This window comes from Strix uralensis, chromosome 2 (assembly GCF_047716275.1).
Source record: "Strix uralensis isolate ZFMK-TIS-50842 chromosome 2, bStrUra1, whole genome shotgun sequence".
NCBI lineage: Eukaryota > Metazoa > Chordata > Aves > Strigiformes > Strigidae > Strix > Strix uralensis.
The window spans coordinates 55,574,691-55,599,402 of NC_133973.1; the positions used below are offsets into that span (position 1 = coordinate 55,574,691).

At 39.5% G+C, this 24,712-nt stretch overlaps 1 protein-coding gene across 5 annotated transcripts in view; it reads left to right on the plus strand.

Moving 5' to 3' along the window:
* Positions 1-24,712, plus strand: part of ARHGAP6 (Rho GTPase activating protein 6) — a 332,594-nt gene that overhangs the window by 262,895 nt on the left and 44,987 nt on the right. For all 5 annotated transcript variants that reach the window (XM_074858816.1, XM_074858820.1, XM_074858818.1 and 2 more), the window contains one exon: positions 4,570-4,729. In XM_074858816.1, the coding sequence (XP_074714917.1) occupies positions 4,570-4,729 (160 nt within the window). The remainder of the gene's footprint in view (positions 1-4,569; positions 4,730-24,712) is intronic.

Sequence of the window (24,712 nt, forward strand, 5' to 3'; positions counted from 1 at the left end):
ACATTGCTCACTAAGGCTTAAAACTCTGCAGAGGTCAACAGAGGTCAGTCATCACCTGTAGCTTTGCATCTACATTCAGGATTCCTTGCAGTAGTTGTCAACCAGTTTCTGTATTGTACAAAGGACTGAAGAACAAGTCTTCACTAAAAGACATCTGAAAGACTGTGTGTTGGAGGCTTGGGAGAAAGAGGTCAGGAACACAAGAATAATCTACACGTGCTTAAGAGTAATTTAATTGCATAGTGTTACCTAAGTCAGGATGTACTACTTAATGTTTATTTTGGAGCCACTGAACATCCAACCCATTAAAAAAAAATGCTTGAAAGAATATTAGTAAAACTGCAGTCTGCATCTTATTAATCATGTGCTTATGACTGTGGACAAGAAATACAGGAAGAGTGGACAGATTCTTCAAAGGCACAAGATGCAGTTAATCAGACAGCTCCTTTGCTGAGTCATTTGCTCGGTATTTTAGTTACCCTATAAGTGAACTGCTTGGTTGAGTGGAGGAAAGATGTTAGATGTTAGTGGGAGGGCCAGAGAGAAAATGCAGATGAAGCTGGAGACTTGTGAGGGAAAAGAAGTGACTGGTTGGTAGAAGAAACCAGAGAAGGCTTTTAGTCTAGTTTAAGGTTTTGTAAAAGGCAGTTATGAAAGCACCCTTACAGTTAGCAGTTTGTGTCTTATCAGGCTGATCACTCTATCCCAGAGCAGTATTTCTGTTTACACTCTTCTCTGTTTGTTTTTGTGGTTTTGTTTTTTGTTTCTTTGGGTTTTTTTTCCTCCTTCTTGATGATGAAGGAGCCATTTGCAGGTCATATTCTGACCTACCATTCAAATAACAAAGAAGCTGTGTATGTATGTCTGAATGCACATGCAGGGCATAAATTTCAAAACCTAAGTCACTCTGACTTGCTGCTTAAAGATCTTCTGCTCCTCTTAAGCTTCTTCGAGGAGCTATGTCAGGCTGATGTTGAAGTTGAAGCAGTTGATGAAATGTTCCTCCTCATATGGAGAGAGAAACAAAATATTCTCCGTGTCTGTCCTGCCCTTTCCCTCCTTTCATTGCCCCACAGAGTGAAGAATAGCTTTAGACAGAAGTGACTGATGTAATTGCACCAGCACCTATTCTCCAAGGGAGCTTGACTTTTCTGGACCTCTCCCAAGCCTGGTTGGTTCTGCAGTAATTTACAGGGTGTATGTAAAATTGTACAGTGCTTTAGAAGCAAGATGAAGCTTTTAATGTACCTTGTGTCACGCAAAGCATAGGAGTCTGTGAATAGATTAAATTATCAAATACTGTGTTTTGGCTCATAGAAGACAGTGATATTTATTTCCCAAATAAAACAGACTTTTTCAAGGAGACATTTCTTGAGCCTCTCACTCCTTTAGCAGATTAGGAGATTCCCCTGGCCCTAACACATGATCTTCCAAAAATATTTTAGTTAATTAGTCATGTGTTCCATTAGCATAGTAAAAACCTATGTTAATGTGACCTAGCAGAGATTTTATCAAACACATTGAGTGTAAAAGAGGAATGTTGTCTTTAGTGCCCAGCAACTGGTCAGAGTGTGATTCCACATTCTTTATCGCTGCTCAGCGACCTGTCCTGGTGTTGGAAGGTGCAGAGATTGCATCCCACCGCTTTTAGCCAGATAGGATCAACCCAGTGAGTGCCAGGGACATACTGGGAGCTTGCAGACTGCCAGAATAAAAAAACCTCGTTGGAACAGCCCTCATAACGTTGTTGAGGGCTTTCTTCTTTTGCTTGGTTCTAACCCCTTGACCTTCTATAAAAAAATGAGGTGGGGTGCTCCCATATTAAGGTAAAATTACCCCGGGTAGGATTCCTGAGCCAGTGCTGAGTTGGCTGCTCTGCTCATATAACGCAGCACGACTCTCTGTGAAGAGGCTTACTTCAAAGCAGAATATTAATGCAGGCCTGTACCACAGCTAGCAAGCCCTGTCCCTCCCAAGTTCAACTGATGGGCTGGGCTAACCACTGAGCTGCAGTGTTGTGGTGCTACAGCTCACTGCTTGCAGTTACAGAACTAACTCAGAGATAGGGCAGAGGATGTGGAGTCACCTCCAAAGCTAGATTCGCCATTGGTAGTTTTTATCTGAAAAAGAGCAATAATTCATGTGTCCATGCAGTTAATTCAGTTAAGAAATATTTATTTTACTTGTGGTATTTCCTAAAAACCCCATGCACCCCTTTGTTTTTATGCTTTATGGGAAAGAGGACATGTCCTGAAAAGTTTACAGTCTTCAATATTCTGTTACCTCAATATTTTCTAATGGGCATCCTTTTTGCTTCCCATTCCTGTTTCAAAATTAAATATCTCAGTTTTAAATTTTTATGGTAGACATATCAGTGATCTTTTTGTTTATGAAAATGTTCATCTCAGAGAAATAGATAAGATAAAATTCCCCCAAACTTTATCATAAAGACCTATATTTCTCTCTCTGTACCATTTTGACTGGAGAACATTTTGTATGTTATATGTTCACGAGGACTGAATTGCATACTTCTGTACTTGTAAAGTTTCTTTTGCATTATCAGGTTTGGAAAGGAATTAGTTTCTTAGTACACATTGTCTGGTTGTGGATTCTGTTCTTGATCACTTTTATCTATAAATGACAACAGCTTTTTAAAAAATGTAAATGTTTACTTGCAGTTTTGCAAATAAGGTTTATGTGACTCTTGCTGCTTTCGTTTTGCTTGAGTTAAGTTAGTCAGCTCGGTTTGTATCACCGTACAAACCTTTAGTTGGAGCCTACTAAATAGGTAATCAACAGTAAGGCACTAGAAGAGCATGAAGAGATAAAGAAGCAAAAACTGAAGGATCAAATTCCAGTAGTCAAATACTGGGCTTAGCACAGAATTTTGCATTATATATAAATATCATGAAGATACTGAGCATAGTACATGCATTGACTGTACAGATGTGCAGTTGTTCACACTGAGGTAACATCTTTATCTATTATGGTTACCTAATGACTTACAAAAATACTATGAGAAAAAGTTTCCTTCATGAACTCAAACATGCTTCATGCATTGTAAGAAATGGTGTTTAATGTGTAGTTCCTTTGATCTATATTGCTAGATGGTGCTGCACTTTTGTGAATGATTTTTGTCTCACATATATGTGAATATACACATGCAGTTGTAGGTATGCATATAAAGGTATGTATATATGTGTGCATACCCAAATGTATATACAAGTTGTATGTGTGCACATACATATACATACACATATATAGGCAAAATATATGGAAACATGCACAAAGATGTTTACATACAGCGGGATGCAAAAACTGCTAATTAAAGTAGTTTTACCGATTTTTGTAAGAAAGCTTCAGCCAATGTCTTTTAAAGTCAAAGGGCATCTTTTCACTGCAGATGTATGTGCAGAACAGATGAATCATAAGTGAATGGTGAAAATATGAGCATGCAGTGAAGGTACAGATGTTGAAATTTAAACTGAAAAAGGGCACCTAAAATGAGAGTGAAGTTTGGTAATTAAGTCCACCATGTTGTGGTGAAGGGCAGGTTGGTGGATTTGTCTTTGCAGTTCAGCTGATGTACATCAGAGTTTTTCCATTATCTACAGCTGCATCAGGTTACACCTACTGACAAGCTTGATGTTTATTTTTTAACATGGTTAGAATGAAAAACAAATTCTTCTTTCTCTCCCTGTAGTGCTAAAATGTGCTCTTTGATGATGCTTCTATGAATTCTGAAATTCTTGCTTGAAGTTAATTGTCAGCCTTTAAGATTGTCTGTGTGTTTGCACTTCTCTTTGACTGATGATTACTTCTCTCACCCAAGCTAAATACTAGAAGAGAGAATAGCTTTTTGTGTATGTTATCACAGGTGGGAGATAGAACAGCTAAAGCTTTTGATTTGTTTTCCAAGCATAATTGGTACCTTACAGAGATGTAGCATATCTCGTGTTGTTTTCCTGTATAAATTTTAACACATACATTGTTATGGCTTTTCAAAAACATGAAACAGTTTGTCCTTTAGTCAATCTTGGCCTGAACACAGTATCATCATAAGGAGGGGATGGGATGTGTCAGAAAAGAGAAAGGGCTTTGCCTGTGTACTCTCTGAACAGCCAGGTGGTGTGGGATTAGCAAATTGAAGGAGATAAGATGTGTGTTGTCCACAGACTCGTGGAGGTCTGCGTATCTGACTAACTGTGCAAGGAAAGGAATGAAGTGATGACTGAGTACTGTACAAAGAAAACAAACTGGGAAAAGCAGACAAGGGGGTTTTTTTCCGGCTTTGTGCTTTTGGTTACTGGAATCCTAATGTTTTTGCAACAATACTTGGTTAAATGGTTTCAGACAGAACTGACTTTTTGTTTTGCATGTCTGTACTCCTTTTAAGGAATGCTGCTCTTAGGAAAACAAAGATACTTGGAAGGTTAGAGATGTCCAAGAAAATGGCCTTTTAGAAAAGAGAACCTGTGTTGTTTTTCCTAGCGGTAAAAGAGATGGTTCTGTTTATTAAACTGTGCATACCATATGATGCTTCATATTTTTCCATTTGATTTCCTGTAGGGTGATTTCACTTGGAACAGCATGTCAGGGCGCAGTGTTCGGCTGAAGTCAGTTCCCGTTCAAAGCCTCTCGGAGCTGGAGCGTGCTCGGCTGCAGGAAGTGGCTTTTTATCAGTTGCAGCAGGACTGTGACCTGAGTTGTCAGATTACTATCCCCAAAGGTAAGGGCTTGATAAACTCTGTTTAGATTGCTAAGCCACTGACTTCACAGCAGTAGAAGGGAGAAAACTCTACATTGTTTATCCCACAGACCCACAGACATTGTCTTCTATTTAATTTTTGCTTAAACAGAGTAACTATGTAAAAAAGACTAGTGAAGTTGTTTGTCTGCTATGTCCAATTGAGACCACCTGGGGTGGGATCATCTGATCAAGGACAGATGTCTACAGGGTAGATAATCTAAATCAGACCTATTCATGCTGGGATGTCTTGATACTCAGTTGAAAGAAAAAGGCTTTTCTTGCACTTCCTGACATATGAAAGTACATGTCTGTGTAGGTCAGATAGATCATACCATAGAAGTGGCTTTTTCACTCTGTATTCTGTTGGCTCTGGAGGAAGCCAGATACCACTATTTCAGACAGACAGTGAAGATGTCTGCATCAATAAGACGAATCCTATGCAAGTTTTTCTAAAGACAGTGGTGCTTATTTCCTAGAAAACAAGTTAATTTTCAGCATAAAACATTGAACTCCTAAGGAACAGGAGATTAATTGAAAAGGAGAAGCTCAGGTATCAGAATCTTGATGCAGGATTTGTGCACATTGTAGACCTGTATTTAGGTTACTGTGCAAGCAATCTCACTAAAACTAATGTGAAAGTTTCCATTGTTTCCTGTAGGCTGGAGATCAAGCCTAGCAGACAGCTGTTGTGCAATCATCTGCAAATCTGGCTTTCCTGTTGTTTCTTTCCAGTTGTTCTATACTTATTTAAGGAATAACAAGGAATGACTGAAGTCTCACCTTTGGCTACAAGCAGAGGTACTGTGTGGTAGTGCATACACAGTGCTGCCACAGGACCAGTTTTTTAATGAATCAAAGTTAAGCAGAAAAAAGTTGTCCAGTCTATGAAAATAATGGTGTGCAAAAGAACAAAGGTGAAAGACATGAGCTTGTGTGTTCATCAACTTCTTAGGATTTGCAGAAAACTCCTACCAAAACCAATGATGTCCAACTTACCAGTTACAGCAGGGTATCAGTTTGTAGTGAGATGGATACAATCAACTTCTTAGCCCCACTAGAGCTCCCCTGTCTCTGGTCCCTCAAAAAATGTTCCATCAGTAAGAAAACAATTTTATGGGACATTAATAGAAGGAACTGTATCACTAAGGACATTGCAGTATTTTCTGGTAGTTCCAGTGGGAGATGAATATACATATATGGAGGTAATACTATCCAAGACAATAGTGTATACATATTCATAGAATCATAAAATAGTTTGGGTTGGAAGGGACCTTTAAAGGTCATCTAGTCCAACCCCCTGTGCAATGAGCAGGGACATCTTCAACTAGATCAGGTTGCTCAGAGCCCCATTATTTCAAGTTTTATCAGTGTGAAACTGGATTGGGCACTTTGGGCATGCAGGAATACAAATAAAACTCCATCACAGCCATTTGTACCTCAAGTTAAAAACAGACTGAAGGCTGTTAAACATTTTCTGGTTTAGGGGGAAGAAAAAAAAAAAAAGAAAAAACAGTGACATGTAGAACTGGTACTGTCTTTTTGAGAGAGCAGGAAGAGCTCTCTAGGTCTGGAGAGATCTGGGCATAGAAAGATGTGCTCTACAGCTCTCCTACTTCAAAGAGTGCCACATAAAAATCTTCAGGAGCAGAGGCTAGTGGGACAATGTATGTATTAGAAAATATAGAAGGCCGTTTTAAAAGTTGTGATTCTTCGTGGTTTTTTGACTGTTCTTCAGAACTTATGAATGAATGGCATCAGAACATGCTCATGCCTGCTGGGCATTTGCTTCCTGCAGGCATTTGAGTAATTACATTTACTGGCACAGGTATTGTGGAAAGTAAAAATGCATTGTTCTTGGGTAACAAGTGTTTGTGCCAAAGATGCTTGCATGGAAGTTAAGTCAGAGTACAGAAGCATCTGCCTTATCTTTACAATCAACAGTCATGCTGTTTTTGGTTGCTTCATAATGTTTCAGTCCTGCCATGCTCAGAAGCCCCCTTTGTCACAGGAAGTGCAGTTAGTTAGCACTTCTAGGGCACATCTGGCTATTCCCACACTTGTAGAGGAATGCATAGAATGTAATACCTCATATGCAATCCCCCTCTTCTTCTGTATTGCAGCCATTATTGTTAATGAAGCGCATTGCTGACATCTCTTAGTTAAATATCCTGTGGTCACAGAGAGGAGACCACCTCCCACAGGAATTTATTTAACCAGCATGTCATTTAAAATATGCTATGATTGCACTGCAGTAGGCAATTAGAATGAATTCAAATTGATCAAGAGTTATTTTTATATGTATGACAGAGACGCTTCAGATTTGTTTCTTGTTCTCTTGTTTTTCTGCCTCATATCTGTCTTCCACATTCTGTAATCAACATCTTTCTCAGCTGCGTGTCCTGGGCCTTCCATGTGCCACAGAGCTAGCCCCTCCTCACCTCTGTGAAAGAGGTCTCTCTGCTATCATTAAAATGGTGTGACCATCGCTGGCTGCTGAGTCTAGCTATCTTTGTTATTCCTACAGGTTGAGTGAAGTCCTGACTTTTCATCTGAGTTTTGACCTCTCTTGATGTTGATGTTCATGATACCTGCCACACTCCTGAGGAACTTTAGTTGATCTCAGTAGTGCAGAAGCATAGGAGCAATATATGTTTTCTCATGCATTTGTTTACCTGTACAAATGACAAGCAGACATTTGGACAGTATCTCTAGTAACTCAGACAGAAATGTCATCTTTGCTTCTGATCTTCTTGACAGCAAGTTTTTGACTTCTGATGTACCTCTTTGTATAGAAGTGGCCATGTTCAAATCCCTGTATATCAATGGTGTTTGGTGTTTTATGGATTTTTCTTATTTGTCATCACTTTGTCCCATGTGACAGCACAAGTAGGATGTGTTTTCTTCATAGTATCAACAAAGAATAATGGAAAACCCTTGATGTTTTCATATGAATAAATCTCTTACAGTTCTGGAAGTTGCTCTGTTATATTTCTCACTGGTAATACGGTCCTGTGCTGTAGCCACACAGGCAACGTTGCTGCACAGTAAGCATCTTGGTATGATTAGGTAAATTGCGTTATTACTGCAATGACAATCCAGCTGCCTGCGTTGTCCTGGGATGCAAAAGAAGCATGTCATGTATGTGTCTGTGAAGCAAAATAGAAAACTCATGTGCTGTTATCACACCAAGTGTAATCTCCAAAACTCTGGGGAATGGTTGTGGCTAACAGAGGACTTAAAGAGTTGTGAGAGCATAGAAGTCTTGTGGGCTAGGAATTTCCCCAGGGAGTTTCCATCCTCCTTCCTCTTGCCTGTTCCATAGCCAAATGCAGATGGGCTTCTTGATAGAGGAGAGGAACTGATGCCTAAACTTGGGTCTAAAAAAATAATTTGGTAAGTGCTGTTGACTACTCAAAAGTGTACATGATATTCTTCCATTGAATTTCCTTGAAAAGTTATAGACAAACCTGGGGGAATTTCTGGGCAAGTGCCAGAAAACAGCTCTGTTGCCACTCATGTCTGTTTAATACCGCTTTTACTTTTATAAAGCAGAGATGTCACCAGTAGTGTTTGCACTGCCCAAGATTGCTTTTAGAAGAAAACATTCCACCTATTCTTGACTAACACTGGCTGCTAGGGCTGGGACAGGGCATTGGTGGGAACCCCTTGGAAAGAGGTAGGTAAAGACGTTGGTCCAGTGGGGAAGAAAGGACTGTTAATAGAAGATGCTGAAGAAGTAGATAAGATTTTCTTCTTTTACACAAAATTGCTGTAACCTATCCAGAGGCTTTGTATTATAAAAGCATGCTACATGTTGCCATTTGTGATTATTTATTTTTCTCTTTGTGCGTAGATGATCATTTGTTGTTGATTCATATGCTGCCTCCCACTTTGAGAGTACAGGTTGTCTGCCTCACAGTCTCAGCTTCTGTAGGAAGAAGAAACAAGTAGGCAGGTAATCATACTGGTAGGTACCAGTTTTTCTCACACAGCAATTGTGCAATGGTTCAAGCATAGCAACTGAGATCACACAGACCAAACTGCTCCCTTTTTCTCTCCCCACCTTGTTAAATGTCAGACGACAATGGTGCTTCTGAGAGTTACCTGGCTAATTAGCAAGGTGGTGTAAAGGGTTGTGCATTGCCATTGCCCACACAAGTCAGACTCAAAACTGGCTTCAGACACCAAAGAGAGAGAGAGCAGGCACACCAAGTGCATATCTGCTTGTGTGTTAGCTTTGTTTTGACAAGCTTGGGGCAGCCTATTATTATTCATTAAGACATCAAATAAAAGTTCTGAAGTTTTTTCATATATATCAGACTGGAGACTACTGTTTCACAGCTGCATTGGAATATTGCAGCTCCATGTTTGAAATTACCTGCTGGAAAGAAGTACTTTTCATGGGCTGATAATAAAAAATAAAGAGAGAGTCATGTTTATTTTTCTGCTGAAAGGTGGTCATTGCAGTAGTTACAACTAGGACAACTACCTGTGTTTTTATGGCACTCATACAATATAGCTCCAGCTATGAGTTAAGGCTCTGTTTTGATGTAGACAACTATGCAGTGGTTCTGGCCACCAGAACTTAGTCTCAACACAAGTCAGGGGCAAGTGAGTGAGACCCAGGACGTGTGGATGGATTAACCACTGAGGGGCTTTTCAATACAGAGGAAGTGGTGACCAGCAAGATGAGGCCTGGCTGATAGGATCATTGCCCCTCAGTTTCAGAAAGATTCAACAAATCAAATGACCTGCTTTTAGGAGAGAGCTGCCCCCTGCCTCACTGATTTGTCAATTGAAATGTCCTCTGAATCCCATAAGTATATGGGCTCAAAGAGTGGATCACTTTATAGCTGTGTTTAATCTTAATTTAGCAGCTCTATCAGTTTAAGCTTCCAGCATTGATGAGCCCTCTTGATATCCTGATGTTCATCCTTAAGTGGATGACACATTTAAAGTGACTCCTGAAGATGAGGAAGGTGAAGTTACTGAAAGAACTCAGAAGGACCAGGAATCAGAAAGGGTTCTTGTGATGAAGAATGTTGTAGGACTAGTCAATTATGAGACACTGAGGTAGAGGAAGACTAATTAGAAAAAGGTGTTCTCTTTTATTCTCAAAAAAAGGGGAAAGAAGTGAAAATGTGTGCCAAATTCTGTTAAAAGTTTGAAAGTATTAATTTAACCTGCATGGAGTAGAATTTGAATCAGCAAGGGAAATATATTATCCAGATTTTGCACAGACCTTCACAGAGTCTCACTGTTTTCCTTATTAAACATTTTTGGTTGTAACCTCCTAAATTATTTCAGTCCAGAATTTCAGCTGTGAGAAAGTTGACACGGGAGCTTTTGTTTGTGTGTGTACTAGGTCAGAGGCCTGGGCTCACTTAATTTAGGAGTTCTACTAGGCAAGAACCCTAGAAGTATCTTTTTATTTTTCATATGTCATTCTTTTCTTACAATTAGTAAAGAATCCCAATATTAACCCATGTTTCAGTAGAGTATTACAGGTAAGCTATCAAACTTAATTTTTTGTAGGAAGACTGTTAGCCCAAGAGTTCAGTCCTGTATCTTCAAACTGATGTGGAAAAATACCTTTGTTCTAATCTCATATTCAAAACACAAGATTGATATATCTAAGATACACCTTCATCTCTGAGCAGCCAGGGATGAGGTTAGGAAGGCCAAAGCCCTGACAGAATTAAATCTGGCCAGGGACGTCAAGGACAACACGGAAAGCTTCTATAGGTACGTCAGTGATAAAAGGAAGACTAGGGAAAATGTGGGTCCTCTCTGGGAGGAAACAGGAGACCTGATTACCCAGGATATAGAGAAGGCTGAGGCAGTCAGTGACTTTTTTGCTTCAGTCTTCACCAGCAAGTGCTCCAGCCACACCACCCACATTGCAGAAGGCAAAGACAGGAACTGGGAGAAGGAAGAACCACCCACCATAGGAGAAGATCAGGTTCAAGACCATCTAAAGAACCCAAAGGTGCACAAGTCCATGGGACCTGATGAGATGCATCTGTAAGTCCTGAGGGAACTGGCGGATGAAGTGGCTAAGCCATTATCCATCATATCTGAGAAGTTGTGGCAGTCCAGTGAAGTTCCTGCTGACTGGAAAAAGGGAAACATAATCCACATTTCTAAAAAGTGAAAAAAAGAAGACACTGGGAACTACAGACCAGTCAGTCTCAATGCTGTGCCCGGCAAGATCATAGAGTGGATCTCCCTGGAAACTATGCTAGGGCACATGGAAAACAAGGAGGTGATTGGTGACAGCCAATACAGCTTCACTAAGGGAAAATTGTACCTGACAAATTTGGTGGCCTTCTACGACAGGCTTACAGTGCTTAATGGATAAGGGAAGAGCAACTGATGTCATCTACCTGGACTTGTGCAAAGCAATTGACACTGTCCCACATGACATCCTTGTCTCTAAATTGGGGAGACATGGATTTGATGGATGTATCACTCAGTGGATAAGGAATTGGCTGGATGGTCACACTCAAAGAGTTGTGGTCAATGGCTTGATGTCTGAGTGGAGAGCAGTGATGAGTGCCATTTCTCAGGGGTCAGTATGGGGACCAGCGCTGTTTAACATCTTTGTTGGTGACATAGACAGTGGGATTGAGTGCACCCTCAGCAAGTTTGCTGATGACACCAAGCTGTGTGGTGCAGTCCAGATGCCATCCAGAGGGACCTTGACAGGCTTCAGAGGTGGGCCTGTGCAAACCTCATGAAGTTCAACAAGGGCAAGGTCCTGCGCATGGGTCAGGGCAATGACAAGTACAAATACAGACTGGGCCATGAGCAGACTGAGAGCAGCCCTGCGGATAAGGACTTGGGAGTATTAGTGGATTTAAAACTGACTATGAGCCAGCAATGTGCACTTGCAGCCCTGGGCTGCATCAAGAGAAGTGTGGCCAACAGGTCGAGGGAGGTAATTCTGCCCCTCTACTCTGCTCAGATGAGACCCCACCTGGAGTTCTGTGTCCAGCTCTGGGGCCCTCAACATAAGAAAGACATTGACCTGTTGAAGCAAGTTCAGATGAGGGCCACAAAGATGATCAGGGGGCTGGAGCACCTCCTCAGTGAGGGCAGACTGAGAGAGTTGGGGTTGTTCAGCCTGGAGAAGAGAAGGTTTTGGGGAGACCTTATAGCAGCCTCCCAGCACATAAAGGGAGCCTACAGGAAAGATGGGGAGGGACTCTTTATGAGGGAGTATAGCGATAGGACAAGGGGTAATGGCTTTATACTGAAAGAGGGTAGATTTAGATTAGATAGAAGGAAGAAATTATTTACTGTGAGGGTGGTGAGACACTGGAACAGGTTGCCCAGAGAAGTTGTGGGTGCCCCTTCCCTGGAAGGGTTCAAGGCCAGGTTGGACAGGGCTTTGAGAAACTTGGTCCAATGGAAGGTGTCCCTGCCCATGACATGGGGGTGGTACTAGATGATCTTTAAGGTCCCTTCCAACCCAAACCATTCCATGATTCTAAGATTGAATATTGAGGTTATGTGTTGGCTGAGGACTGTTCATAGATCAGATGCAACAGACTGTAGTACCTGCAGTAGGCTAGTCTAAGGCCGGAATGTCCATCTCTGATGAATTATCTTGCTTTTGTTGGCTTGGGTCACAACCTTAACATTATGTTGATGTAGGGTCTTGGTTTTAACATGTACCACATACCAAAGTATATTTACATTTTGGTACAAGTGTTGCATGCGTTTACTTTGTATCTTTGGGTTTATTTTAATGTTTTTCAAATATTTTAGAGTATAAATCCAAGGGTGAGCCATAGAATTTGTCTCCACTTTCCAGAAGTGACAATAAACATGTTACCCAGCTATTTTGGCAAGTGTACCTAATGTAATAAAAGACATTAGCTGCCTTTACGAAGAAAACTGTTTACTGTATTGATGCCACCTATGACAAAAACATATATCCATACAATTTCTTACCATTAGCAGCAACTAGGTCACACACAGTAGTTTCAGTAATTACAGCAAGTGTTCCATTTCTGAGGGAATTGATTTTTTTAGACTTACTGGGACATCTGGGGAGAGAGAAGGTAATCTTTAATTTTACTGCCAAATCTAGTTCTCGGTTCATTTAATTAGTTGTAATGAATATGATCTAAGGGTTTAGAAACTTAAATGCAGTCCCAGACATTTAAGGGAAAATATTGCTTATGCTGCTTGAACATGTGCTGTTGTACATTTTTTGCATGCAAGTTTTGTAGCCAGTTCCACCGGCTGTGTGATGCTGTGCATCTGCTCACATGAAGTGAGCATTAGTCTCCTGTACGACTTGCTTTAGTAAGGTGAATTTGAAGGAGCAGGGCTGGCTAAGTGTGTGATTACAGTCTGAGCCCTGAGACAGCCCCATCTCTGAAATGGAAGAAAACATACATAGTTGAGCTTTCCGAATTTTTATTGTTCATTGGTGCACTTTGCCCCCAATATGTTCCAGTTAAGCTCTGAATAAAAATGGGAATTCAGAGTTGCGCGTTCTCTTGTTTATTTTGGCAGGGAGTAGATTTTTGGATCTGTCTTTTGCTTACATTACTCGTCACTGTATTTCATTATCCATTTTCCTTAACACTGAGAGTGACTATGATTTTTATCTGGACTTGCATTTTTGTGACAGCTCCAAACTGCTCATTGTTTTTAACCGCTGACCATGTTATATACTTTATAGGCTGTTGTAACAGAGGAAAGCATCTAAGTCAACTGTAGCCTATACTTTGTGGAGCTATGGAACTACAGCTGGTTGCTTTTGAGTTGGCATCAGTATATCTTTTAAGTGAAGATGCTTATTACCACGCCCCTTAATTCCAACCTCTGCCATTTCTTCTCATATAAATACTGTCTCTAACATGATCCTGTGAGTCCATGGATTTTCTTTCAATATAGCAGTGTTCATGAAGATGATATTAAAGACAAGCAAGACTGTGAGCTATATTCTGTTTCTTTACACTACATTAGTAAATCTTGGACGTACTGTACCAGGCTTGGTGTATCAAACTTGGTCAGAGATGGAAATTGTATATCTTGCCGATTTTTAGATGAAGGCTTCTCTCCCCGTCCCCCATTCAAATTTTCCATGGAAACACGGATTTTTCTGAGGATTTTTTTTCCTTTTGGGAAAATAAAAACAGTATCTCTCAGTCTGAAAAAAAAAGAAAATAAAATTGACTTAATGTTTTAAGCTAGAAGAAGTCCCAGCTGCTGCAGGGAAGAGGTTGTAAGAACACACAGCCATGCACTCTGCTACACAGGAGTTTGTCAAAGTGAAGGTGACAGGAGCTTTTCCAAGCAGGGAAATAAGCAAGCCAAAAATATTTTTTTTTTAATTTTTTTTTCTCCCAATAAGGAAATTGCAGAAATTTCTTGTTGTGATTTTTTTTTTCTGGATTTGATTTTTTGCCACCATTGAGACAAGAACAAAATAGAAATACATGAAGCTTGCAAAAATGTAATTTTTCTAAGGGTAGAACAGGGAAAATAATTTATTATCTTCAAAATGTAAAGTTTTTAGTGATCTGTTCCTTTTTAAAATTTTGCTGTAAGGCAGTTTTTTAATAAAAGATTCTGTGTAATGCTCAGCAAATTGATTTCCAAGATTTTCTTGTATTGCATAGCAGGTTTTACATGTCTGCTTACATCAGGAAAACTTCATTCATCATATCTATTCCATCAGTTAGAGACAAACTAATAGTTTTAAAAGCAAATGATTTCACTCACTACAAACAAAAGAAGTTTGTCTTTTTAATAATTAGTTTGTATTTTGGTAAATAGCTAGGAGCTTTGATTGAGAAGCAGCATGCGTTTTCTTCAGTGCTATACGAATACAGAAAGGAAGTAAAAACTGCTAGGCTTCTTGGTGAAGTCAATGGTGCCATTAATGTGAACATGGAAAAATTAGTGTACTATGCAACACCTTTAAAAGAAAGATTTGTGTAACTTCTGAGAATCTACCTGTTGTGTAGGTGTGTTGTGTGAAGGTGGAGGAAGGGAACGGGGGCAGGGATGGACATTGAAGGAATGCTTTGCTGCGGAGCTCATTAGGCAGGAGTGCTGAAAGGCAGGAGTCTTTCAGTGGGTATCACAATGAAGGGAAGACATCTTGCTGAAACGCCAAAGTTAAACAGGGAAATATTACCATCCACATTTCTATATGCAGATACCATGAGACACAGTTACTGGAGATGGAATCTTGAGCAATATTAGGGCAGTTGCTTATTTAGATGCTGACTGTTGTGGGTTTAGGGTACCGCTTTTACAACTCCAGATCTGGAGACTGCTGCATGCATACATTTGATGCGAAGTCCCATTAAGCTTAGAAAGTACTTCTGAGACATAAAAAAAAATCCTATTGAAAGTAATTTCCTTAATAGTACACTTGAAATAGCTATTGACTGTGAGTATGTATAAATACATTCAGTATTTTGTCTGTAATAGTGTGCCACATGGAAATCTCAGCTTCCATTTTAAAATTAATGACTATTGACCGTATTGAAAAGTTCAGACACATGGCCTGAGCCAACCAGTGTTAGGAAGCAAAATGCACATACAGGGGCTCTGAAACAGTGTGTTTTGCAAAATTAGGTGTATGTGATTATTTTTGTTTGTTTTCTAAATCTTTGTGAGAACACAAGTGTAACAGAGGTATTCTTGATTATGTTCTGCCAGATCTGTCTTTAGTACTTGATGTAGTACTGGCCCTTTGTTTTTGAACACTTAACTAGGCTGTCCTGTGCTTTGCAAATAATCCACGTAAGTGTGTAGTGATCTACAGTGACTTAAGATTTCGTGCTTTATTACAATCAAAGCCAAAGAATAAATACCAATAAATATATCCCATGTGAGAAGCTTTTGAGCCTTTATTAAGAGTACTGACATTGCAGCCCACTAATTTCCAAATGCTGCTCGCCTTTGGCAGAGCTTTGCTTTTGCGTGTATTCTTCTGGTATACAACTTTTAAATATTTCAGTTGAAAATCAGATTTATTTCTGTTGTCTTACGTGTATTGCTCCTTTCAAAAGTGCGTTAGGGAAGTAATTCTGGTGAGGATTTCTTCTTGCCTTAGGTAGAAGAGTCAGTTTCTAAAGTTTCTTCAAAGGCATGGTTTCAGTCAAGGAGTTGTGCTTGGTGCCAGGAGTATAAGATATGTCTTTAAATACTGATTAGGAAAGATAAAGTGACTAGAGATAGATTTATTTTATCAGAGCTGCGGTACTATATATATCTTTGTATTAGGCTTTTACACTGAAAAGTCTACCTCAAGGTTTAATGGAGTTCTAATCTCCTGCTGAAGGTTTTTAAGAATAGATTAGACGGATGTCTATGTGACTCTATTTCTGTGCAGGAAGTGACCCAAGTGTTCTCTGCAGAGCTCATCATGCCTTTTATCTGTGTGGTTTACATTTTCAACACCTGTTCCTGTTTATTAATAAAAAAGTGTGTAAGCTAGATGAGTGATGATACAGAGGAGAGATAATTACTACAATGAAACATTATTAGAAAGAAGATGCATTGTTCATTTTTCAAAGGGATAGCATCTCAATTATTGGGGCCACCAGCCTGTCCAACGAGAGGCCTTCTTCACCGTGATTTCAATTCCTTGCACTAAAGACTCCTCTCTCATTTATTCATTAAGGCTCTGAGCAGGAATACTGTAGACTAATTTAGTTACTCCTGGAGGGAGCAAGCTATGAAGGCTGTTTTAGTTTCTTGCACAGGTCCTTCTTTAAAGTGAGAGTCCGAGGAAAGACTTTTATGAATGGTTCATAACAACAAAGCAATAGTCAGAAGACAGTGGGGACCTGGATGCCATGAACTACCTCTGTGACCGTGAGCAGGTCCCCTGAATTCCAGAGAGCTGAGTGAATTTCCTTGTCCTTTGAAGACCTTAACCCATGATCATGCTGAGAGCAACCTGGGGGAAAACTGTAAGGGAGATGTAAAGAAACTTGGTTGCTGCTTCACCTACCAGTTACAGGCATGCAAGCCAGTTTATCAATACACAAAAAGTTCAATACCAGCTAAATGCTGGCAATTTAATGTCTGGCCTGCCCCTAGCCCAGCTGGTACTGTGGGGATTACAAGTAATTAATTCTTCTTATCAAATCAAGAGTCCCTTTGACTAGGAATGACAACAAGCTACTCTCCCCCTTCCATATATAAAATGACTTTTTATTTAGGTAGCCAATGCCAGGAGACAGTCAATTTTCCCTTGCCCTCGGTGAACTGAAGGCAGTTTTAGAGCTGTTACGTGCATTTTTCCGATCTCAAACTGCAGCATCAAGGCTCCAGTTTGTTGTTTGTTTGGGATTTGCTGTTTTGATTATTTTTTTTTTCAATACAGCTAAAATATTTTCTTTTACTGTGGTTGTTTTGAGGTAGTACTGTAGACAGTTTCTGACATATTTTACTGTCAGTTATGGAAGCACTCCAAGCAGGGGATGTTATTCAGTCTTTCTCAGAGCTTTTAAACCTCTGCCGATCATTGTCATTTCTGAGTGCCTTCCATGTAGAGAGTAGGGCAGCTGCAAAGTCCCTGATATAGCATAATCTATTTAAGTTAGGAATTTACCTAGCTTTTGAGTTTAGGGAACTCCTGCAACACTACAGATACTGCTGCAATGTGAAAAAATACAGCGTCTATATTTTGGTTTGCACCTGCTGCTTCACATTACTGGTTTGTGAATCCTGTCATGAGTCTCAGTGTAGCAAATATTGCCCTGAAGTGTAGAAGGAATGGTTCCCTCTAATATCAGTATACCTGGAGCCATTTTTTTCTTCCAGTATTGACACGAGGCATGTGCTTCATCAAAAGACCTTCCTGGAGAAAAATGTGTAGCAAATTACCCTTTGGCCCGCTCTTTCTGGGTTTGTTTTTGTTTGTTGGGGGTTTTTTTTGTGTTTTTTGTTTGTTTGTTTGTTTGTTTAATCGAGTACTATGATTTGGGAGTTCTTATGACACAGGAAATCCTGTGCTAATGTAGGCACTGAAGCAAGCAGAGATTTTTATTATTTGAGAATCTGACTCAGTCTATGCACTGGGAAGTCAGACTTGGCATCCTGCATCTTTATCTGTTCTCTCTTTCCAGGGGTTCACCCACTTTTTGCTACTCTCCAGTGCCAGCCACAGAAGGGCACACAAGGGCATTTGGCCCTTACTTTCTAATCTTCTAAAGGCTGCCAGGTAGCTTTGCATGCTTGAGTAAGTTATTTCCGTCGTCTCTTCTATATATGGCAGCAGCAGCAGCTTCCCTTATCCTAGTATAAAAAAAAGGTTTGAACAACTGTTTATGTTCCTATCAAAATGGGTTGGTTTCCTTAGGTCCAGCTAAAGGTTTAGCAAATACCAATAAGCTCCAAAACAATTGTAGTTTAGTATGCTGATTTTTCATTTCCTCTGTAGGACTCACTGAATATCTTCTTCCCTAGAGTTCATGTAATACAGCATTTAAAATGTATTGGTAGGTTAAAAAGCTATATATTTTTTCATTCTAGTAATGCCAAAATAGCTGAACAGATTTTTTTTTTTTCATCTTTCCAAACACTGTTATCTCTAGTCAAGAGTCCAAATGCAAAAAGACTACAGAATACATTTTTTTAAAAAATCAAATGAAAAGGGAAGATAGGGAACTTTATTCTTGGTTTTTTGTGTGGTGGTTTAAAAAATTCTGACATAATTAAAAATTCTGATCTTTTAAGGATATTTATACACGGCATACACAAACTGAAGGCAGGCATCCTCTTTGTATTCTCTTAAGGGTTGCTTTTGGTGCTGCTGAGCTCATGTTCGTCTGTTAGACCTGCAGCACCCTGCACAGCAGGAGTGCGGTGGCTGGGGCAACTGGAAAACGACTCCTTCCTGGCTCCTCTTCTAGCCGGGGTGGGCTGTGCTCGCTGACAATGCCCTCCCTCCACTTGTGGCTTCTGCATCCCTGATCTTGCTCCAGAGCCCCAGTCCCCTATCCCCTATCTACTAAGGTTTGACTCTCACCCTTAGAGTACGTTGCACCTGTGTTTGCTCACCAGTTAACACAAGTCCCTCACTACAGAGAATCATGGAAGAACACGTTTGAAAACATCAAAGTAGTTCTCTCTTCCAACATATATGCTTGGAGACTATTTAATACCTTACATACACTAAGGAAGGTGTAGGCAAGTGGAGCTGAAATGTGTTTTCTTATGACTCCTCTGTCCACCAGAATTGAGTAGTATTTGCTGTCTGAATTAGAACATTGCCCAAAGTAAGATTTTTTTTTTTTTTTTTTTTGTGAGAAAGGGTTTCTACCTATCTCGTTACAGTTGTAGTCTATATCTGTATCATCCTGCTGTTTTCCAACATGTAACATTTTTTTTCAGCAAGTTGGGACATGAGTCTGATAGAAATAGACCTTGAGAATAGGGTTCAGTAGAAATGGTACATTTTTCACTCTAACAGATTTGATTCTAGTTTTGAACGACACTTTTTAGATGTGTTTTCCTAAAAGACAGGACAGTCTATTGATGATATGCTCAGCTGGTATAAATTGGTATGTCACCTTTGCCATCATAATAGATGTGGAGCATCAAAAATCTATTAATACCTGGGAAACAAATTATGGAGGATTGTTTGATTTTTTAAAAAAATTTGTATCAGAATCACAAAAGGTTGTTGTGAAGTGTTATTTGATTAATAAAACTTAGGTCCCTGTAGAGATGCAGCTTGCTTTTGAAGCAGGGGAGGTTTCCAGCAGTTTTGCCTTCTAGGCAGGTTCCACGGCAATTTATGAATACTTTCTAGAGAAATAATTTAATTCATATACCAATATGACCAAATTCTTACTGTTCCACAGTAAAGAGATAGTGTATAATGCAGAATTTAACCTTCCAGCAGCTTCATCACTTAAACCTGCACATTTGGACTTTGTAATTCCTCCATGTTTCATTTTAACAATCGTTAATGCCTTAGCCCAGAGGGGTTGAAGCACATATCTGAAGAAGATAGGCTAACCGCAGATTACCAAAGAGTCTGATGGGATGAGGGAGAATAGAATGAAAAGCACACTTTTGTCTGATGGTTGTGGGTTTTCTCAAGTGGTGGTATTGTATACACTCTGTACTACTGAGAACATCGTTTCCTGAGCAGTCAGTTTGCCCATGCCTCACCCGGTTTCTCACCATTGCCCTGGGAAGGGTTTGGGTCAGGCAGCGCTCCTGCCCAGAAGACTGCAACGCTCTGGCTCTGGTCCCACCTGTGCGCAGCCCATAGGGAGCTGCAGCCCTACTGAAGAATGGGCTCTGACTTCTTCAGCTCTGCCCTTTTCACGCAGTTTCTTCTGCCGTAAATTCATTGAGGGAACTTCCCGGAGAGGGAAATGCAGAAGCTAGTTTGCTGCATCAGAGAAAACAGCATGTAAGAGGGGAGCTGCCTCCGGGTGTGTTTGTGGTGCCTGTGGCGGGCAGTCGTAGGCCAGCTCTGTGGGCTGACGTGAGCACGTGTGAGCTGGCTGCCACCTGGAAGGTCATGGCTGCAGCTGAGGGGTGCGCTTGAACAAATAAGGCTTTTCTTCCATCTGTAGGCTGACAAGCACAAAGGAGTGCTGATTTAAGTCAAAGTGAAATAGAGAGCAACATAGGCCATACGGAGAAGTAGTGTGAGAAACAGGGAGATAGTCCAAGGCTTCTGGAGGAATATAATAATCTGCATCGCTGATGGAGATCCCCTTTTGTGTGTACTGCTGAGGACAGGTGAAAGGGAGAAAGAGAGTGATGGAAAGTAACTGTAGGCTCAGCCCTTCTGTTTTTATATTGCTTTATATGCCAAAATCTCTAGCTCCTGGTTCTCTGGTTGAAATTGTTTACCTTCCATCTGTGCTGCAGCTGGCAGTGCTTTGGAAATTGCTGAGTGGGGACAGGGTATTTCAACAAGTTAATCTAAATAAATATTTCAAGATGGACATTTATAGTCACAGAAATGGCTAAGTAAAACCAGCACACTCTTCTTCAGTAGAGCAGCTCCAAGCATGCATTCAGAAGCAAATTTGCTTTGTATAGTGACCCAAAGAGGCAACTTCAACCACAAACACAGTGCAACTGTCAGTGAATGAAGCACAGTCTCGTCTTTATTGTGCTCCATCAACAGAATTTAGCAGTGTGTTCTGATTGCAGAGTCTCTATTACTTGCAGTATTGCGCAGGCAAGAGAGGCTGTAGCTTGGCATTCCGCTTGCAGGTTGAGTGCAGGAGGCTGGCACTTGGGAAATGTGTCGCTCTCAATGAGTGAAGTGAACCTACAAGTCCTCAAGAGAGGTCAAACTTGGTGCTTTGTGGTGCCATTGGCAGTCATTTTCAAGACCGAATGGATTACACTTTTAGAAAGTACAGTCTATTTTTATTTTTTTCTTTAAATGCAATTAGATCCAATTACTAATACCTGTTAAGGGAAAATGGCCATGAATACAACTACTATGAAGAAGTATTTTAGAAATCTCACAATATTGACTTTTTCATCTGTTTCTGTTTTGATAAATGAGCTATGGGTATGATATTCATCTCTCACATAACTTCTCTCTTTATACTGTGTGAAAATAACCCTTAATTGTAGAACATGACAAATTTTCTTCCCCAAATGGACAAGAAACACAATTCTCATAAGCAAAGGAAATTGCCAGTAGATGGGGAGGGGAGTTTTCTTTACTCAACCCCATAAGCAACAGATCACCTCTTTTGTCAAAAACCTGCCTAGTTATATTAGTTTAAAGGCTCTGTATGAATTTATGAATTATGTTTTCGATTAACAAAAAAGTGTCTTTGAATGTAAGTAACATAAAAGCAACATCCATTCTTATAGATAATCTATAAGCCCATGTTTAAGGAAGGAAGATGCTGAAGAATCGTATTTTTGTTACAGGTTCACTTCAAGCTTATTTACATTGGTATTTCCATGATCTGAAGCCTAATACTGTAATAGTGTCATAAAAATTACTTAGGAAGTTCAGGTGCTATTGTGCTTTTTACTGTATATTATATTAATTATGAAAACCATACTGTATTAGGGCTTCACAGCATAGTGACTATTAAGTGACATAACATGAAACTGGTGGCCAAGAGTTCCTGAATGTTAGCTCCAGGTGTGCCACTAACTCTGTTATCTTGAACAAATTCCCTATAACTAAATTTGTGATGCTTTTGCTTATGCTGAACAACACCTCTACCTACCCAATAGACTTGTTGATTTCCATATCTTTAAAATTAGTAAAGCAGTACTGGAAGGAAATAATAGTAACAGGATTCAGCCTGCTTGCTCTCTCTTTTAGTCATATGTGGTGTTGGTAGGTGGTCTTGTGCAAAGCAACAGAGCGATCTGTCATTAAAAAAATACAAAGTTCTCTCCTTTTTTTTTAAACTTCTAGAGCTGAAATTTATATATCCTCAGTGTGAAAATGGCTTCTTATTACCTAGTTTGTAGAACCATGGTCTCACTTAGAGTGAAATTTAGGCCCTGAAATGTGCTATATAGAATCTGGGATTGGAGAGTGTAACCGATAATTAAATGGTGTTAGTGATGACACCGCAGGTGTCATTTCAACCTTAACCCAAAATTTCAAAAATAATAATCTTAGATGTCAAACTTCTCAGTTCTTGTCCAAAGTCAGTATATGAGTATAAATACTCTTGTATTCTTTAGGCTGTGGTTCACTGACAGAGTTGTAAAAAGATGAACTAATTTTTCAAATAGAGAAGTCTTTTTGGCATTAACTGAACATGGAAGTGCTCACCACTTTGGAAAAACAGGTCACATAGCAATTTAATATGCACTCAGGAGCTTGATTCTAGACTCTTGGTCTTTTAAATATTTATCATGCTAGTCTTAATATATAGACGCCCAGAGAGTGATGTAAACATTGAACAAACCAAGTTCATTTCTGAAAAAAACTGATCTGCACAGCTGCCTGGGCGGGTGTTCTTCAGAAAAAGCAGAACAGGTTATGAAAGAAAAAAATCCAGCTTCCTTCACATTGACAGTAGTTGTCTTTTGAGTACTTCTCTCATCTTGCTGATACTCTTCAGTGGAATCTGTTGGAGGAGCAGTATATTGTTCATCTATGGAAAGAAGACATTAAGTGATAATTATGTACACAAAACACTGGATAAAAGCCCAACAACATTTATCACTTTGTGGTTTAAACATTTCCAAACTGCAAATTAAAATAGCGGTCCATATTTAATAGCACTTTGGGCTGGTACAATGCTATTTTGCATAAATATTTGCTAATTAATTTAAAAATGTATGGTAGGTATAATGCATGGGTAATAATGCTTTGCCTGTTTCCCAAAAATGCTTTGGATATTAATTATATTCTCAAAACACACTGCAGATAATAAGTACTAAACATTATTATTATGAATTGGGTTAATTTAAGATGTAAAACTGCTAGAGTTGCATAATTCTTTAAGCACGTTATGAATATTTCAGCAGTGTTCATGCCTGATGTAACCAGAATCAGCAATCATTTCAAAACATATTTATTTTTACAGAATATAGATTGTAATTAAGCACATCTTTTGCTGGGGAGAAGGAGAACTGGAACTGACTTTAGACCTTTTGGCAGATCCCCTAAGCTTTAGCTTTTCACTGAAATTCCTCTCAGTCTTACTTTTACGTGCAACTCTCTCTTGCCACTCAGTAAACTGTAAATGTAAATGGTTGTAGCTCCACTGCCTTCCGTGGAACTGCAATCACTGCCCAAGGTAAGTGTCTCCGCTCTGTCACTGCTATCTCTTTCTTTGCTCAGGAGTGCTCAGAGTGGACTCTTTTCTGTATTTTCTGGCTTGTCCATCTACAGAACTGCTTCCTGCTTCTTACATTCCTCTGGGCCTCAGCATCACTTGTATCCAAAATTCAAGGTTTGCAGAGACGGATGCACAAATGTTATCTCAGCCTGTCATTTACTGAGGAATTACTTCACTGTTGGAGTTGAAAGAATCACCCATTAAAAACAAGATTCATGAGAAATCATTTATAGTCTGGCTCTGGAAGTTGTTAACCTGTTTTCCATGTGGATATGAGTGGCATTTGTTTCTGTGTTCAATATTGAACAGCATTCATTTTTCCTGTATTTCTGTTGTATTTGATTGTGCAGTGCTAAAACACTCCAGAAGTTGCCGTTGTGTAGATATAATATCAAAACACTGTATTTCACATCCGATTTCGACTTTTGTTCTCATTTTTATGTCTCAGTAGACTTCAGTGGAATGTCGGAATATCAATAAATGGGTCTTTGGAGAATAAGGCTCTAAGGTTCCAAAGAAATGTGAGTCATTTATCAAAAGGCTACTGTGAAGCAGTAATTTGAATTTATAACATAAAAAATAATTTGAAAATTTTATATTTAAAGCTAGAACACAATGGTAGTAGGGAACCCTATAAAAACAAGCAGTACTGTCAGGTGTATGTAAACAGGCTACCGACTTAACTATTCATATTGCCAAGAGGTGAAAGAAGAATTTCTGTAATAAACTCAGTTTTATCAACTGGAAATGTTAGAAGGTGTGAAAAGACCAGGCATATTAATCAATCAAAATATGACTTTGAGTTATGAACTTGTCATGTGGCTATGAAAAAGGAAAATCTAATCATAGACCGTATCAGGCAGTGAATTACCACCATTATATTGGTGAACTCTCATCCAGAACACCTTACCCATTCTAGTCAACCTTATTTCAGAGACATGTATTCTCACCGGAGCAGGTGTGGAAAAGGGGAATTACCATAACCAGTAAATGACAGTATACCTCAAGAGACAGGAACTGAGTATCATAGTGAACGGAGTGCTTGGAGCAAATACGCTCTAAATAAATGCAGAGTGCAAGTGGAGTCGATCAAACCACAGTTACATAAGGTAAAAGGAAATGTTAATTTTAAAGTAAAAGGATATTAACTGGCTATGAAAAAGTCATATTT